The 13,938-nt window shown below is 46.1% G+C and overlaps 1 protein-coding gene across 4 annotated transcripts in view; it reads left to right on the top strand.

Annotated features, from left to right (window-relative positions):
• Positions 1-2,076: 2,076 nt before the first annotated feature.
• The window catches only part of Liph (lipase H), a 47,793-nt gene continuing 35,931 nt past the window's right edge, over positions 2,077-13,938 (top strand). For 3 of the 4 annotated variants that reach the window (XM_087576887.1, XM_087576889.1, XM_087576888.1), the window contains exons 1-2: positions 2,077-2,244; positions 12,353-12,720. In XM_087576887.1, coding sequence (XP_087433013.1) covers positions 2,085-2,244; positions 12,353-12,720 — 528 coding nt within the window. In that variant the 5' untranslated portion in view covers positions 2,077-2,084. 4 annotated transcript variants of the gene reach the window in all.

Raw genomic sequence — 13,938 nt, forward strand, 5'->3', positions numbered from 1 at the left:
ACATTTTACTTTTAAATAATTATTGGTTGACAAGAAGTTGCAAAAACAATAGAAGAAAGTCCTTGTGTACTCTCCCAGGTTCCCATCAGTGCAACATCTTATGCAAATAGTAACATTCTATCAAAACCAGAAAGTAATCGTCGTTGGTGCAGCTCAGAGACTCTCTCAGTACCACATGCACTAATGTGTCTGTGTGCCCATGTGCGTGTGCATGTATGTTTCTCTGTAATCTCATTGCACAGATTTTTATGGACACCCCCACAGTTAAAGCACAGAAGTATCCGTCCATCAAAGGATCCCTGCAGGGATCAGGAGACAGAGGGCCGGGTGGTAGAGCACCTGCTTGGCCCAAGGCCCTGGATCCCAGCTCCGCCCACCCAACAGATAAGAGTCCCTGTGCTGACTCACTCCTACTCTTTCCTCCTGTCCCCACCTTTGGAGTGTTTTCCTATGGCATGCTCCGTATTGATTATTACAGTGTCAATATTTCTCACTTCTCTACAAGAGAATGGGTTACTCCATTGCTGGAACGGAAACTGAGCACCCAGCCATGAAGTCAGGGGAACTTCTGTGTCCTATTAACACGTAGATGACCACTCAGCAGAGTGACCCTTACTCCTATAACCGGGGAGTGGCTAGTTTCGCCCCTAAAGTACATTGGCTGGGTCCAGATACACACTTAGAACTGATGGGAACTCAACACACACTTATCAGGTAAGTACACTGACCCAGCAGGGAGCGGCACATTCCCGGGCAGATTCTTTAAAGAGACAGAGCACTTCTCTGTTCCGAGTGCAGAGCAGAAAAGCTGGTTGACTTGAGTTTCCTATTTTCAGTTCCCTAATTCATTTCCAGACAGGACAGAAAAACCAAAACACACTAACTGCAGTGTGCTCCTGCAGGGTTCACGAAAGGACTAGAAGGAAGCCCCCATTCCTCAAGTTCATCTTGAAGACCCCCTTCTCAGCTCTACAGCGAGTCTTCAGAGGGGTAAGGGCGGCGTCGGCTGTGTGACCTGGAACGATGGTACCCGGAGTTGGCAAGTGGCAGGAGCAATTACCTGAGCAGCAGGCACAGTGCTGAAGACTTCATACCTCATTTAATCTGCATAACCCCTGCGAGTGGAGCGATGTTATCCTCACTTCAATGATTGAGAAAGTTGAGACTCACAGAACATAAATGTTTTACTTATTGAGGCTACATACCTATGTTTTAAGGTTATAAAATACCCAGAAACTTATTAGGGGAGTTTTCGCTAGAAAGAGGGTTACATCACTTTGCAGTGTATCCTGTCATTAGTGACCCGCCTTCCCAACTAGACTGGGGACACTCTCTACTGCCGAAGTACCTTCACTCACAGTCACCTCGTAAAGCAGGATTAGTTACCTCTAGCGTAGAACTTAGAAAGGTTGGGAAGACATAGATGTGTTCTTTCCCTTTAAGAAGACAACTGGATGGGTGAGAGGGCACAGCTGGCAAAGGTACTTGTCCCCAGGCCTGACTCCAAGACTATGTACAGAAGGGCGGGGACCGCAGCCCACACTCACTGCCACCCCCAATAAATAAAATTCAAAAATAAAAACTCAGCTATGAGGGCAACATGGGCTCTGGATGAGAAGTGAAAAGGTTAAGTACAAACGATCTCTCTAATCTGAAGCATAGCTATATATCCGTAAATACGGCAATATAACTGAACTCAGTGAAATGTGCTCAGTAAAAGTCTGAAGACTGCTCTGTGGAGAACGTGCGTGCGAGATAACACGAAAGTGGTTTTGTATACACAGCGAGGATAGGAGAACACTGACCCGGATCTGTCATTTCATTCATAAGGGAAAAGGATCTCAAATGAGGTCGATTTCAACACACCAAGCCAAACAGCTAGTAAACCGCCCACGAACAAGGAAAACTTTTTACTCGTCATCCTTCAGATGCAAATAGCACATTAACATATGCACCAGTTGTGAAGCAGAAAGTCCCAGACCTTTCATCGCAAAGAGGAGGAGCCAAAGATCCTGACAGGACTAACAGGGCCTCAGAACCCGCCTGGGGACTTCCTGTTGTCATGGACTCGGGATTAGTCCTGTATGAGCTCACTTGGAGAAAGGCAGACTCCGGGGTGGGAGCGCAGGACCGGCAGGCTCTGCGGAGTGGCACCCGTCCTTGTGTTTGGGACACATGATCTCTTGAGGCTCCCTATGCTGAGACTGTGCTTTCTCCTCAGTTTCATGTGCTTGGTGAAATCAGGTAGGTCATTTAGCAGATGTTTTAAGAAGTATTAGTTGACTTTCAAAGGTCTGTGTGACCATATTTGAGGACAGGAGTTATGGGTAAAACGGGCTTTCTTATGGTGATTTTCCTCCCCTCAACCATAGATCAAACCCTTATCTCTTTGAATTAACCTGAAAAGGCTAAGGTAGTATTAATTTTTTCATAGCTAAATTGTGTCTTTCCACCTATATAAAATTAAATGACTTACTTTTGAGACTAAAAACTTATTTTCTGATGCTTAAGTAGAGAAGTTAAGTTTTTTCATTTTATTTCATATTTTTGCAATGGTAAATTTTATACTTTTGTGTATTTATTAGGGTGTATTTTAAATCACTATTAAAAATCATAATTTCGGGGCTGGGGATTTAGCTCAGTGGTAGAGCGCTTACCTAGGAAGCGCAAGGCCCTGGGTTCGGTCCCCAGCTCCGAAAAAAAGAACCAAAAAAAAAAAATCATAATTTCATATACATAAATATCTAAAATGGTGTGTGATATATTTATAACTAAAAAATTATTTATTGCCAGGTTGAGGATGTAGTTCATTCATAGAATATATGCCTAGCATGTATGACACTCGGGGTTCAATTTCCAATACAAGGAAAGATACTAAAATCAAAATGAAAATTTGAATCTCCGTGGTGAGATAACAAATATGAAGTAAAATGCACGTCTCCGTTCTTCCCGAAACCCACTTCTGTTTCACACAAAGCTGGTGCCTGCAAATTCTGACATAACTTCTGTTTGTTTTTTAAGACCGGGTTTCTCTGTGTAGCCCTGGCTGGTCTCGAACTCACTGGGATAGAGGTGTTCACCACCACCCCCAGCCTTGACATAACTTTTTAAAGGGCAGGGAGCAGATCTCAGACCGGCAGACTCATGCTCTTTGACTCCTAAAAGTGGCGCACGCAATGCGTTCTAAGGAAGTAACCTCCAGTGGAGGCAGCAGCAGATGGTGCTAGGTCCTTTTAACCCTAGGACATACACTGGGCAAACACAACTACCAAGTTATATTCCCAACTGCAAGAATAACGTTAAAACCAACCAACCAAACACACAGACCAACAGGAAACCTCAAATCAGACAAGGTATAGTGAAGATGTCTCTACTCCAGGACTGGTTAAGGTTTTAAATATAAAACTGTTTTCCACTGCATCTGTTTACTTGTTAAATTAATATGTGCGGGCGCATAAGCCACAGCGCACACGTGGAGGTCAGAGTACAACTTGTAGGAGCTGATTTTGTAAACTGATTAAAATTGTTAAAAGTCTTATAAGTGTGCTAATAGATGAAGCTTAGAATCAAACTAGAAGATGTGTAATAATTATATTAGGATTTATTTCCTGTCCACCTTGACTGCAGTGTTTCAAGCCTTTGTACAATTCTATGTGGTAAATAGTATTTTCCCAGTCCATCATCAAATTAACAGTTGCTAACTTTTTAATATCTATGTGCCAAGGCTCTGGAGACCTCATAGGCATCACTTATAATTCTTAGAACAACCCTGATAGTCTGGGGCTTAGGGTAAAGTGGGTGAGAATAGCATTCCCCGGAAAAACAAGGAGAAGAGGGACCAAAACTCAGATATCAAGATAAGTGATTTTTAAATTTTCTTTGAGATTTCTTTTTTTTTCGGAGCTGAGGACCGAACCCAGGGCCTTGAGCTTGCTAGGCTGAGATTTCATTTTAACAAAGTTTTCCTGAATGAAGTCTGTGTACGATTTTCATGCAGTGCCAATAGAAGCCAGAAGAGGGCATCCAATCTGAGACTGGATATACCGTTACCGTGAGCTACCATGTGGGTGCTGGGAATCAAACCCAAGTCCTCAGGAAGAGCCATCTCCCCAGCGCCATATTTTGCTAACTTAACAATTGCATTTAATTCGTTCATTAATTAACTTTTGGCTTTTGTGTTGTGTGCATGTGCGCATGCACGTGCAAATATGCACAAATCACTACGTGCTAGGGAGGTCAGAGAACAACTTGTAGGCATCCGTTCTCTCCTTCCACCAAGCGGTTCCTGGACTCAAGTCCTTTTCAGCTTTGCGACCTTCACCCACTGAGCCCTCTACTCTCCCAATAAGTGATACTCCTGTACGATATTTAAAAGTATTAAGTAATAAATGCACAATGAACAAAACACCAACATTTTTCTTAAAGAAAGAGTTCTTTTTTAAAAAAAAAAGATTTATTTTTTTATTATATAAGTACACTGTCGTTGTCTTCAGACACACCAGAAGAGGGCATCAGATCCCGTTACAGATGGTTGTGAGCCACCATGTGGTTGCTGGGATTTGAACTCAGGACCTCTGGAAGAGCTAACCACTCTGGAAGTACTAACCACTGAGTCATTCTCCAGACCTACTTTTTTTTTCTTTACTATCACCTATACTGTGTGGTGAAAGTCATTTATGAGCAACCTGTTACCTGGTGGCCCAGGCTGGCTCCACTTCCTTGTACAGCAGTTTATGAGGGTTGGTGATGCTGTGTAAACAGACTGAAATCACACAGAGTTTTATTCAGAGTGTCCCTTCCCCTTCTTTTTCTTTATGGTGGAGAGTTGATCAACTGTTTTCAGTTGGTTCAAAATACCGAAGTTGTGTGTGTGTGTGTGTGTGTGTGTGTGTGTGTGTGTGTGTGTGTGTGTTCATATTGAATGAATTTCCCTGTTTCTGTGACAGAAGAAGCAACTTAAGTGAGGAAGGGATTCTTTGGCTCCAGGTATAAGAGGATTCAGTCCATCGTGTGAGAAAGCAGTGTGGCTTGGGGCTCCGATGATGGTGGTGGAGCTTAGGATGCAGCTGTTATACCTTAGCAGCCAGAAAACAGAGCTGGTGCTAGAAAAGTGCCCAGCCCATAGTGCTTAAGGTCTGGCCCTCAGGGACACTTCCTTTACCTAGGACTCACTTCCCAAGGATTCCATAGCCTCTTAAAACAAGTGCCACCATTTGGGGACAAGTGGTCAAACACATGAACCTGTGGGAGACATTGCACAGTCGAATAATTACATACATGTAGAGACACATGTTTTTGGCTCCAAATTCAACCTGTCTTTAAACAAAAGATTGCGACTCCAGAGAGGTTAGTCAACTGATTAGCTTAGGTCTCTAGGAAATAGATCTAGCTGTCACACGTAGGTCTGATCCTCCTGCTTTTTCCAAACCTATACTGCGTTTTTATTTAAGACTTTCAGCTTTCTGAGCTGAAGTTCATGATGGTTTAACTCTGTCGGCACAGCAGGAGAGCATCCGAGGTCAGTATGTAAACAGACATGGCCAAGACTCGAAGAAAGTGTCTCCTTGAGTCTGCAGTGTGCCTCAGTTAAGAGCGTTTGCCCAGCATGCACAGGACCTGGGCTTGATCTGCAGCACTGCATAAACTTGGGGTGGTGTGCACACCCGCAACCCCAGCACATACAAAGTGGAGGCAGGAAGATCGGACGTTCAAGAACATCCTTGGGGTTGGGGATTTAGCTCAGTGGTAGAGCGCTTGCCTAGCAAGCACAAGGCCCTGGGTTTGGTCCTCAGCTCCAAAAAAAAAAAAAAAAAAAAAAAAAAAGAACATCCTCAGCTACATAGTGAGTTCAAGGCCAGCCAGAGCTACACAAGATAAAATGGTTATTGACGGTAGCCCTGATTTTCAGCTTTAATCTGCGTCTTTTAATATAAGAAAGAAGGTCATAATAAGCAATTATGCCACCTCTGAATAGAATCCAGATACACCCTCAAACGGTGCTGTAAACAGAGTCCATTTCCTTGTAACTTTCCAGGTGTCAGTAAAAAAATGTTATTTCAGGGTAAGCAGTCTATAAAGGACAGGCGTAATTTCCCCCTGTTTCAGTGAACTTCGAGAGACGAGGTTAAACCTGAAAAACCAGTTTAATACACTGGTTGTCCTCTGAGTAACCTTGGCTCTGTAAGAAATCATTAAAATAGCCCCCAAATTGTCTGCCTTTGGGAAGCAAAAGATAGTTCATAACTTTAAATACACCAGCATAAAATTTAAAAAAAGGAAATCTATGTGTGAAGCCATTGAAGTATTTCTCACAATGTCTAGTGTTTGTGTGCTCTCCAAAGTGCTGAGAATTTTGACACAGAACAGCTCCAGTACTAGGAATACTTTTTTTTTTTCTTTTTTCTTTTTTTCGGAGCTGGGGACAGAACCCAGGGCCTTGTGCTTGCTAGGCAAGTGCTCTACCACTGAGCTAAATCCCCAACCCCCTAGGAACACGTTTGTCACAAGCAGCACAACACCTGATCCCAAGTAGCCTGAGCTAATTTGTAACATGGCCCAGATTCATTGTTGTCTTTTCCAAGTGTTTGGCTCTGGGAAGCAAAGGTGGAGCTCAGTGGTAGAGTGCTTGCTTCCTACGCAAAAGGGCCTGAGTTGGGCCTTTTTAAAAAGTCAAAATTAATAAATGGGCTGGAGAGATGACTCAGTGGTCATAAGAGCACAGAGGACAGAGATTTGATTCCCATCACCCACATGACAGCTCGTTTTCATTTGTAACTCCAGTTCCAGGGAATTGGTTGCCCTCTTTGGGCCTCTGTAGGTACCAGACATGTACATGATACACTCACGAAATACTTTTCAAATAGGAAAAAAAATTAATAATCAGAAAGGTTAGTTTTGAACTAGGTGTGGTGATACATGCCTATAACTCCAGGACTAGGGAGGCTGAGGCAGAAATATCGTGAGTTTGAAGCCAGCCTGGGATGTATAATGCTACCTTGTCTCAAAAAATCCAAACCAAGGGGACTAATGAGATGGCTCAGTGGTTAGGCACTTGCTGCCAAGCCTGCCAACCAGAGTTCCATCATGGTGGGAGGAGAGAACCAACTACTGGACCTTCCGACCCCCACACCATGACACACACGTGTGGCCTGTGTCCCTTATTGGTGTAATAAAAAAAAAAATCAAACTAAACTAAACAAATGAATGAAGAAACTAAGAAAATCAAATGCTCCATTGACAGAAGTACAGTTGATGGATCCAGGGAAGGAGGGAAGAGTGGGCAGGAAGATTTCCCAGCATGCTCTGGGGCCAGCACCTGAAAAAGGAAGGGGTAGAAAGACCGGGTGGAGCAAGCCTCAGTTCCAGCACAGCTCAGGGACTATTCCAGACGGGTTGATGGCGAACCCCTAAGACAAGTTACAGCGTCCATGGGCTAGAGGTGTGTCTTACTCGCTGTCCTATTTCTGTGAAGAGACGCCGTGGCCAAGGCAAGTCTCATAAAAGAAAGCATTGAAGTGGGAGCTTGCTTACTGTTTCAGAGGTTAGTTCATTATCACAGCAAGAAGCAAACAGGCATGGTGTTGGAGCAATAGCTTCGAGCTTTGTATACTGATCCACAGGCAGCAGGCACGGGGAGGGGGAGGCACGGAGAGGGAAGGGGTAGGCACGGATTGGGGGAGAGACTGGACCTGACACGAACTTTTGAAACCTCAAAACCACCCCCAGTGACACAGCCTCCAACAAGGTCATGCTTCCTAAACCTTCCTAGTCTACCAGTTCGTGCATGCAAATAGCCAGTTGGGACCATTTTTCTTCTAAGAGCACAGGATGAGAGGAAGTGTTATTTCAGAGTATCGGAATTCCAAAATAATCCTGAAAGGACAGGTATAATTTCCCTCTTTCAGATGAGCCATGCTAGATGGGCTTAAAGGGCAGGTGGCCTGCCAGGTGGTATGGTGGAGTCCACTGTGCTCTCTCCCCACCCCTACCTCCTGCAACAAGTTCTCATTGTAGCCCAGGCTGACCTTCAACTAACCAACCTCCTGTCTCTCAAGGACCCTGGTGAATGTGTGGCTTCGAACCCAGAGGCTTCCAACACTAGATAGGTTCACATGTCCTAAGGTGAGCCGACTTAGTAATTAAGTAAGGAAACATCTGTCTTCCCCAGGAGGGGCTCATTCAGGACTAATCCCAGCCACAGTCCTCTCTTGCACACATCAGTTCCACAATACCCCCAGTACTATCAGGTGACAAATTCAACAGTGAGTTATTGTTCTGGGATGGGCTGTCCAAGCAGAACCAACAGGTGCAGTTCGTTTCTCAAGGGCATTACTTTTTCAGGAAGAGGACTTGAAGGGTGACATAGAAGTGTTGACCTACTAAGGACCATGCCTGACAGTACCAGTGTAGATGTAGGGCCCAGAGCATTGGGTATGACTACTGCTATGGTTGATGCCATGACCACAAGTACCCAGACGTTTCTATATAGTTAGTTTCTTAAGTTTCCATTGAGAGAGGTCAGACTAGGTGTGTCCCAAGGTTCCCCTGCCTTTTCCCCTCCATTCTCTCTGGCATTAGCATCGCCCCAGGGCAAGCTCCCCAGCCCTGTGTCCGGGCTGTGCTTCATTTTCTGTAGAGCTGCTCTACATAAGGGAAGCAGAGTGTGCGATGGCGCCACGCAGGGCGGTTTTCAAATAATTCAATTTAAAACAATGCAGCTCTCGATCGTTATGTCGCGTCTGGAAACTAGAATTTTTCACCCGTGTTTGCCCTTTTGCCTTTTGTCTCTCGGTGGCTGAGTTGGCCGCAGGGCCCAGTGCATGTGTGCTCCAACTCAGAGTAGCTCAGTGAGGCCTCTCCTAGCAGCTCTTGAAGCATTATAGAACACTGCAAAGGTCCGATCCCCAAACCGACAAATCCCCAAACCGAGGACCTCAAAACTCTTCCATCTCAGTACAAATCCATATGTATGTCTCCTTTTCTTTGGATTTGATTTTACTTTCTGTTTGTATTCCTCGGCGTATGTATGTATGTACACTATATGCATGCAGGGGCCAGAACGGGTGCTTGTACACCACACTCGGGTGCTGGGAATTGAACCTGTATCCTCTTCAAGAGTCTGTGAGTGCTTTTAACCATTGAACCATCCGTATTTTCTAATGTACATGAATGTTGCTGTGTGTATACATGTATGTGTAGTGTGTGTGTGTGTGTGTGTGTGTGTGTGTGTGTGTGTGCGCGTGCGTGTGTATGTGTGTTCTTCCTGCCTTTGGAGGTCAGAAGAAGGTGGCAGAACCCTTAGAACTGGGGTTCTAGGCAGTTGTGAAGTTGTGAGCTGCCCCGTGGCTGCTGAGCACCAAAACCAGGTCCTCTGTGAGAGCAGTCAGTGCCCTTAACCACTGAGCCGTCCTCCTCCAGCCCCTACTCCCATCACCTTGCAACTTGAGCTTTTGTCTGTCTCCAGCTCTCTTCCGTTGCCCTTTGAACTGAAACCTCAAGCATCGGCCTCCTTTGCTCTTTACTTCCTTTCTTCCCTTCCCTTGCTTTCCTTGTGTCTTAGTCAGGGTTCTCTGGAGTCACAGAACTTATGGGTAGTCTCTATATAGGAAGAGAATTGGTTGATGACTTACAGTCTGTAGTCTGACTCCCCAACAACGATCAGCAGCAGCTGTGAATGGAAGTCCAAGGACCTAGCAGTGGCTCTGTCCCATGAGGCAGGCAAGGCAAAGAAGAGAGTCTTCCTTCTTCCAATGTCCTTATGTAGGTCTCCAGCAGAAGATGTGTCCCATATCAAAGATGGTTACCACCACGCCTGGGCCTGGGACTTGCTTTGTCCCAGGTGACCTTGAACTCAGAGATCTCCTTGCTTTAGTCTCCTGGGGTTCATAGCCGCTTTGCCTCAAGATCTCCATACCAAGATCCAGGTCAGAACTTGTGTTTCCCAGCCTCAAGATCAGGATCAAGAGTGAGCCTTCCAATACAGAATTGTAGTTCATTCCAGATATAGTCAGGTTGACAACCAGGAACAGCCGCTACACCTTGCTTTTGCTGTGGATGAAGTGGCCCCTTCCTCCTCCTCCTCTTCTTCCTCCTCCTCTTCCTCCTCTTCCTCCTCTTCCTCCTCTTCCTCCTCTTCTTCCTCTTCTTCCTCTTCCTCCTCTTCTTCCTCTTCCTCCTCCTCTTCCTCTTCCTCCTCCTCTTCCTCTTACTCCTCTTCCTCCTCCTCCTCCTCTTCCTCTTCCTCCTCCTCTTCCTCTTCCTCCTCTTCCTCCTCCTCCTCCTCTTCCTCTCCCCCTTGTTTTCTGAGATAGGGTTTTACTACGTAGCCCAAACTGACCTTGAACTCACAGAGATCCACCTGCCTTTGCTTCCAGAAAGCCGGGATTACGGGCATGGGCCATCGCCTCCATCCAGTTTTGCTTTTTGAGGTTAGCACTGACAGCGCATCTCCTCTATCTGTCACTGATGGGTCTTCGCCTTGTTCTTCCAAGCTTACTTGGAAATAGCTGAACATTCTCAGCAAAGCTGCACGAATGAAGCACACAGACCAGAAGCAACCCTTCGTGCAGATTTACTTACGGGTTCTCAGGAACTTCCTGGGCCTTGCGCATGCTTGCGCTCAGCCGTGGAGCCCACCCTGCATCCCTAGATTGATTTACTCTCAACACTTTGGCATGCGCATCCCATGGTTGGTTAGCTATCTGTTTATATGTCTGAACCATTTGTCAATAAGTTGGGCTTTTTACCTTAAATGCTTTAGCTACATTTTCTAAGAATTGGGGTTTTCTCTTTTCTCTCTTAGTCACTCTTCTGTCGCTGTGAAGAGATACCATGACCACAGCAACCCCCTTACAGGGAGATGTTTAGTTGGGGCTGGCTTATAGTTTCATTGTCCATTGTCATCATGACAGAGTGGGCTTTTGAAATGTCTACCGCCGTCCCCCCACCCCCCATCACACACTTCCTTCAACAAGGCCACACCCACTCCAAGGAAGCCACATCTTCTAGTCAAGTACTCCCTGTCAAGTACTGTCATTCCCCGGTGACTAAGCGCTGAAATATATGAGTTCACGAGGGCCATTCTTATTCAAACCACCAGAATAACCACAGTGTGACCGTCTACATGAGCTGAAAGCTGAGGTCACACTTTTACTGGATTGCCTAGATACCAATTTTCCTGACTTAGTTTACTTTATTGCATTCTCCTTTACCACAAGGTCTGCCCCAGGTCCAAGGACTACCTTAGTGTATCCATTTCCGATCTCCTTTAATTTAGAATACACCCCGAGGCCTCCCTGCACCGTTTATTCTGGTGATCCTTTGCCAGGAAGACAGATCTCGTTTCTCACTTTGTATTTGCCAGTTTCCCAGTCCCAGTTGGGCCCCAGTGTCAGCACCAGAGCAGTGACGTTGTGGTCCCTGGGCCCTCTGACGTTACAGGCATATAAGGCACACTGCCCTCTGCAGTACCACAGCATGGCGACTAAGTAAGGCCCTGCCCAGTTTCTCGCCCGATCGATTGTTACTGATTGTTTCCTAGTGACTGTCCCACTGAGTGGCATTTCCAGCAAGATGCTCCAAGCTGGGCATGGCAGGGTATAGTTGTAAACCTAGAATTAGGTGGGTGAGACAGGTGAACTGTAAGGTCGAGGCTAGGCTGGGCTGCGCCTAAGTTGGAAGCTGGACTGGCTTTCATATTGAGATCCTGACTCAAACAACAAGAAGATCTTCCAGGTTTGTGCTATCTCTTCCTTGAGTTCAACTTTCTTCTGAGGCTGCTCTGCAGGACAAAGACTTGAAAGGAGAGCTAGAAGAAAAGGGCTCAGCACCCGCTGACGTGATCTGCATTTTCAGATGCCCAGGGCAGGGCAGACCACCCTCTGACCATCCTCCCAGGAGAGGTTCTACGAAAGAGACCATGGAGACTCAGTTGCTGACTCTCTCTGGCTGTGTTTTGCCCAAGGATACACAGCCTAGAAATTACCAATCAAGGAGAACGAGTCTCACACAGTAGACGCACCCATACCCAGTACCCAGACCCCAGAAAGGTGATTTCACTGTGCTGTAAGTGAGGTGCTCACAGGGAGCGCTTTAGGGAGCTGGGGGATGAGGAGATACTTAAGGCTCGGAGGGTTATAGAAGCTCCATTGAGCTAACTTCTGCTTTCGACCTTGAAGGAGTGTGGAGAAAGATGTCTGGAGAAACCAGGGATCACTACTTAGGAATACCAATTAAGTATGACTTTTTCAGCTTCACGCAGCTAGATCCAGGCTCTGGGGAGGTGCTGTGAGCGGATCGCAGTACCTCCTTACTTAGGAGGCCCTGCATGGTGTTACCTAACTCTCTCTTCCAGATACGGATGAAACATGCCCGTCCTTCACCAGGCTGAGCTTCCACAGTGCAGTGGTTGGTACAGGGCTCTCCGTGAGACTGATGCTCTACACACAGAGAGACCAGACCTGCGCACAAGTCATCAACTCCACAGCCCTGGGGAGCTTAAATGTAACCAAGAAAACCACGTTTATTATCCATGGTTTCCGGCCAACCGGCTCTCCTCCGGTTTGGATGGAGGAATTGGTACAGAGTTTGATCAGTGTACAAGAGATGAATGTGGTGGTTGTTGATTGGAATCGAGGAGCTACGACTGTGATATACCCCCATGCTTCTAGCAAGACCAGAAAAGTAGCTCTGATTTTGAAGGAATTTATCGACCAGATGCTGGTAAGAAAGACTTGTCTTAGATGACCTTGGTGGCTTGTTCGGAAGCTTAAAGCCAAGAGGTATCGTTTGGTTGGATGATGGGGGCGAGGGGAGGATTTGTAACATTTTGTAACATTGTACGATTCTGAATAAACCCAGGGGAGAGGGAGGGGTTCTGCAGGGTGTCCATCCACCTCGAAGGGCTATGGGGCAAGATTCTCATTTTAAATGTTGTAGATCTTAAGTCCTCAACATCTTCTGTGGCTAAAGGCAAAAGGCGTTGTAAAAGGAGCATCATTTTGTGACTACTAGGATGGTGTCTTTGAATAGGAGAGGGTCTGCCTACAGTTGTTAGTTTAAATGCCTGGATCTCCTTCAACTTCTGTAGCTGTTCAGCTGAAAGACCAAGTTACTAATGCCCAGATTATTCCCAACCACAGTGCAAACCAAACCCATGGTTCAGAGGGACAGTCCTCCCAAGGCAGGCAAGACCTTAGCTTTTATTTGAGTGTTCTCATGAGCTACGCCAGCCCCCCCCCACACACATACACATAACAAAGGTGTGACATGAGCCCCGCTGTGGTGGCACAAGTCTTTAATCCCAGGGCTCTGGAAGGAGAAGAGGCAGATCTCTGTGAGTTCGATTCCAGCCTGGTCTACAGAGCAAGTTCCACAGTAGCCAGGTCCCAGAATATTTGGGTGGCTCAGAGCAAGCTGCCTGCAGCCTATGATTAGCGAGGTCTGCCCTCTCTCATCTTTTCTTCCTGGAGAAGGGAGAGTGACTCCATTAGGAATTCATCAAAGTGTTTTATCATGCCTTCCCGTGTGGGGAAGCCCTAAACACGGCTCTGCTTGACATCCAGCGGAATCAGGAGTGAAGACACTAAAAGACACTGATTCGGGGTTAGCAGGTTGGTTTGAATCCTTCTCTGTGCCCTCCCCAGATGACCTCAACTCTGGGCTTCACTTTCCTTATTTGTATAATGAAGAAGTCTTGGACATCGCACGGTGCTGTAACTTCCCCCTTTTCTGCCATGCTGGGGATTGAACCTGAGGCTTATAACATCTGAGGCAAGTGCTCTACCTCAGACCCACCTCTCCAGCCCTCTTGTGACATCCAAATGAGACCATAGGACCTTGGGAGTTGGTTCTGTTGATTAATACTTGGTGTGCAAGCACGAAGACCTGATTTCAACCCCCAGAACCTATATGAAAAATCTGAGCACAGCAGTAAACAGT

The sequence above is a fragment of the Rattus norvegicus genome, chromosome 11 (genome assembly GCF_021556685.1).
Source record: "Rattus norvegicus strain SHRSP/BbbUtx chromosome 11, alternate assembly SHRSP_T2T, whole genome shotgun sequence".
NCBI classification, from domain to species: Eukaryota; Metazoa; Chordata; class Mammalia; order Rodentia; family Muridae; genus Rattus; species Rattus norvegicus.